The 3,457-nt window shown below is 33.6% G+C and overlaps 1 protein-coding gene across 1 annotated transcript; it reads right to left on the bottom strand.

The window, feature by feature from the left end:
* Positions 1 to 530: 530 nt before the first annotated feature.
* Positions 531 to 2,263, bottom strand: LOC131641826 (uncharacterized). Its single transcript, XM_058912129.1, has 2 exons — positions 2,061 to 2,263; positions 531 to 1,743 (listed from the first exon to the last, which is right to left on the bottom strand). Exon 2 carries the CDS (start codon positions 1,663 to 1,665, stop codon positions 691 to 693), a length of 975 nt encoding a protein of 324 aa, XP_058768112.1. The 5' UTR covers positions 1,666 to 1,743; positions 2,061 to 2,263; the 3' UTR covers positions 531 to 690.
* Positions 2,264 to 3,457: the final 1,194 nt, after the last annotated feature.

Here is a 3,457-nt window from a genome sequence, read left to right as displayed (position 1 = left end):
AATAGTATACATGAATGGGCCTCAAATAATTATTATCAAAAGCATGCATGTTATAATGATTTTTCGTTAAAAAATATTGCAAATGCTAAAGCATATCTAATGATGCAGCAGAGACATAGTTGCTATAAGATTCCTGTGGTTGCTTGAAATATAGTCTTCACTACAAACTTGGACACTTTGTTGAATAAAGCATGAATGTGTTGGGTCCTCCCCAAGTCAATCCAAGAAGCTTCTCTAATTTATAAAAATTGAAGAAATTCTTAAAATTTATGTTGGATCTAACTGAAACCCTGCAAGATCCGATTTAGATTCGGTGCATTAAAATTATCACACAGTTAAAACGTATAAATCAAACTCGATTACTGATTCGAGACCAGACAATTTAAATATCAAGTTAATAAATTAATATTAACGATCTCAACCATTAATTTGAGATCACACATGGTTAAAATTATTAACGGAGTGACATTGTTACAACATGAAACCTAAATCTTACAAAAGAATCTCCTAAGATGACGATTCCTTCTCAATCAACACTTATAAATATATTTCCAAATCATATATTATGCGAAACATCTCATCTAAAACATCGTTATATAATCGACATACAAAATATTTACGTCTCATTGATCATCAAACAAATACACAACTTCTAACACTAATCAAAAGTTACAAAACACAAAAAAAAAATTATTTAGTGGTGTTATTCTTCTTTCCATTCTTTCCTACATTATGCAACCATCCCATACCTTTCAAAGCCTTAGAGAATTTAACAAGGTTAGGCCTTCCCATTCCCAAATTCATCTTCCCTGTTGAGAATTTCAAAGCTTGTAAACAACATAACTTAGCCCCTACCTCTTCTTCCTCTTCCTCATCTTCATTAAACTCAACTTCACTCAATTTCTTCCCTTTCTTTGCATCACTTTTCCTCATAACCTTGTTTGATTCCTTCTCATATGTTTCCCAAAGCATATCCATTCCTTCACTTCCATCACCATTGTTGTGTCTTTCCTCAAAAAGCTTACAAGCCAATGTCCTCCTCCACTCTTTTTCCACTCTCATTGAACCAAAACTTCCAAGATTAGAACCAACTTCATCATTATTTCCAACCACTTTTCCACTATACTCCCAATTACTTTGTGGACTACCATAATTTGCATCCACTCTTTGAGATTTTCTCACCTTCAATGCTTCACCAAAAGCATGTTCTTCATCACTTTTACCACTTTTCACTTTACTTTCATACATGTCTCTATTACCCTTCACTTTGGATCCACTTCTCATGTTCCATTTTTCTTTACTTTCTTCAACTTTATTGAACTTAGTATCCAAAATAGGCTTGACTACTTCTTTTTCTTCCTTTTCACTAGACACATTTTCTAACTCAGCATATTCTTGAAACAATGTCACTAAACTCTTCACATCTAACACCTTTTCTTCCTTACTAGATTCAACAACTTTTTCCACTTTCTCATCTTTGTTTTCTTCATCCAACTTCACCTTTTTCTCATCTTCAATTGTACTCAAAACTTCACTAGCTTCAACTGAAAACTCTAAAACATCACTAGCTTCAAGTGAAAACTCTTCATCTACTTCTTCAAAGATAAAATCTTCCTCCGATTCCGATTTCGGTTCATCAACTTCAAAGATAGAAGCTTGGAACATAACTAAATAAGCTTCCAACTCATCGAGGACACCGATTTCGTCATCCTTGTCATCAGATTCCAACCATGCTAAAAAATTCTGCAAAATAGAAAGAAAAAAACACAATTTGGACAAAGAAATCTCAGAACTACTACTTTTGCTACCACCCTTTTGATGAACAAAGCTAGGAGTGAAAGTGAGAAGAGCCACAAGGATAAGAAGGGTAGTAGTGATGAACAAAGGAGAAAGAAAAGAGAGAAGTTTAAGGATATATGGAGAGAAGAAGAGAAAGTAAAAGAAGTACAAAGGGTGTGAAAATATAGAGAAACAAAAATGGAACAAGATGGATAAGATGTTACTAGAGAGTTCATTGGTCTTGTTGGAAGTGTTTGAGAAAGATAACTCACTCATTTTACCTGTTTTTCTGTGTTTGAGACAAAGCAAAGAGAAAGATAAGCAATGGTTTGGTTTTGTGATGATTTTTGTTTTGGCTTTTGGAAAGAGAAGAAAGTGTGAGTGCGGCGTGAATATAGGGAATAGATTGGTAAGAGAGAGTGAGATTTATATATATCATGAGTAAGGAAGAACACTTGTGATGAAAAAAGAAGCTTTGGAAACTTTTATCTTTTCTTTCTTGTCTGAAACAACCAACAACCATGTTACCCACCATCACTTTTTATGTTGTGCAATCACCACAATAACAGCAAGGAGGATCAATCACATATTCACTTGGATACTAAATTTGGATAAAGAGGTTAACTAAAGTATGTATAGTGTATATATATAATACATAAACTTTTATATATAAGCTATTTCTTTTCTTTTTAAAAAAATGAAAAAGTCCAAATAAGAAAAGAAAACTACAGAACAATGCTCACATCTTTAATGTTTACAAGTCCAAAAAATGTCATCAAAATGACGTTTTGAAGTTCCAAGAGGATGCTCGTGAATGAGAGTATGAAAAGAAATATTAGCAAAATTGAAATTAGCAAATCAATCAGCAATTCTATTGCCTCACGCCAAATATGATTAATTTAGACTATGTCATCTCTTTCGATCTATGAGTTTGCAACATGGTTTTAAATTGCGGTTGCGGCTGCGGATGCAGTTGCGGTTGCGACCATTGCAGTTGCGGGTATTGCGGCTACTGCGATGCAGATTGTGGTCGTTGTAGCGTGAATTTATTTTTTGAGCATAAAATATTATACTTTATTATTTAGTTTATATTTCACATGTGTTCCATTTTATCTCTAGTTTTTCAGATATATCTCATTAATAATTCGCCATGACTTTAAAAATCACTAATTCGTTTATAACATACCTTAAATCTATGATAAAAATAGAAACGAAGATATATTAAATGATTTTTGTTAGCACTGTATAATCTATTGCGGGCTGATGCGGTCTGATGCGGGCTGATGCAGCCATTGCAGTGTTATGATGCAGTCGTTGCGGCGTTATAACAAGATTTTTAATGTGATTTACGATCACACCACAATTGCGGCCTGATGCGGATTCGGACGCTACCGCAACCGCAATATTGCAGCCGCATCAGGTGATGCAGTCCGCAATTTTAAACCATGGTTTGCAGATATTGTTGTCTATAACCGCTAGATATTCACAATGGTTTTGATGATGACAATACTTTATCTCAAACAATATTATGTGAAATCTTCATTTGTCAAGAAAAAATAATAAATATTCTTTGTGAGATAAAGATATCAAGTCAAATTCAATGATAACAACACCTAATGTCAAACGGTGTTTGCTAAATTCCCTAATAATCTATGGTCCAGTAAACCCTGATATGATA

This window comes from Vicia villosa, unplaced genomic scaffold (assembly GCF_029867415.1).
Source record: "Vicia villosa cultivar HV-30 ecotype Madison, WI unplaced genomic scaffold, Vvil1.0 ctg.004150F_1_1, whole genome shotgun sequence".
NCBI classification, from domain to species: domain Eukaryota; kingdom Viridiplantae; phylum Streptophyta; class Magnoliopsida; order Fabales; family Fabaceae; genus Vicia; species Vicia villosa.
The sequence above is the reverse complement of the archived record's forward strand: the minus strand, read 5'-3'. Positions and strand labels throughout refer to the sequence as shown.

What these genes read in the sequence shown, in the direction of transcription:
- LOC131641826 (XM_058912129.1), bottom strand. Translation starts at nt 1,665, where the DNA reads ATGTTCCAAGCTTCTATCTTTGAAGTTGATGAACCGAAATCGGAATCG.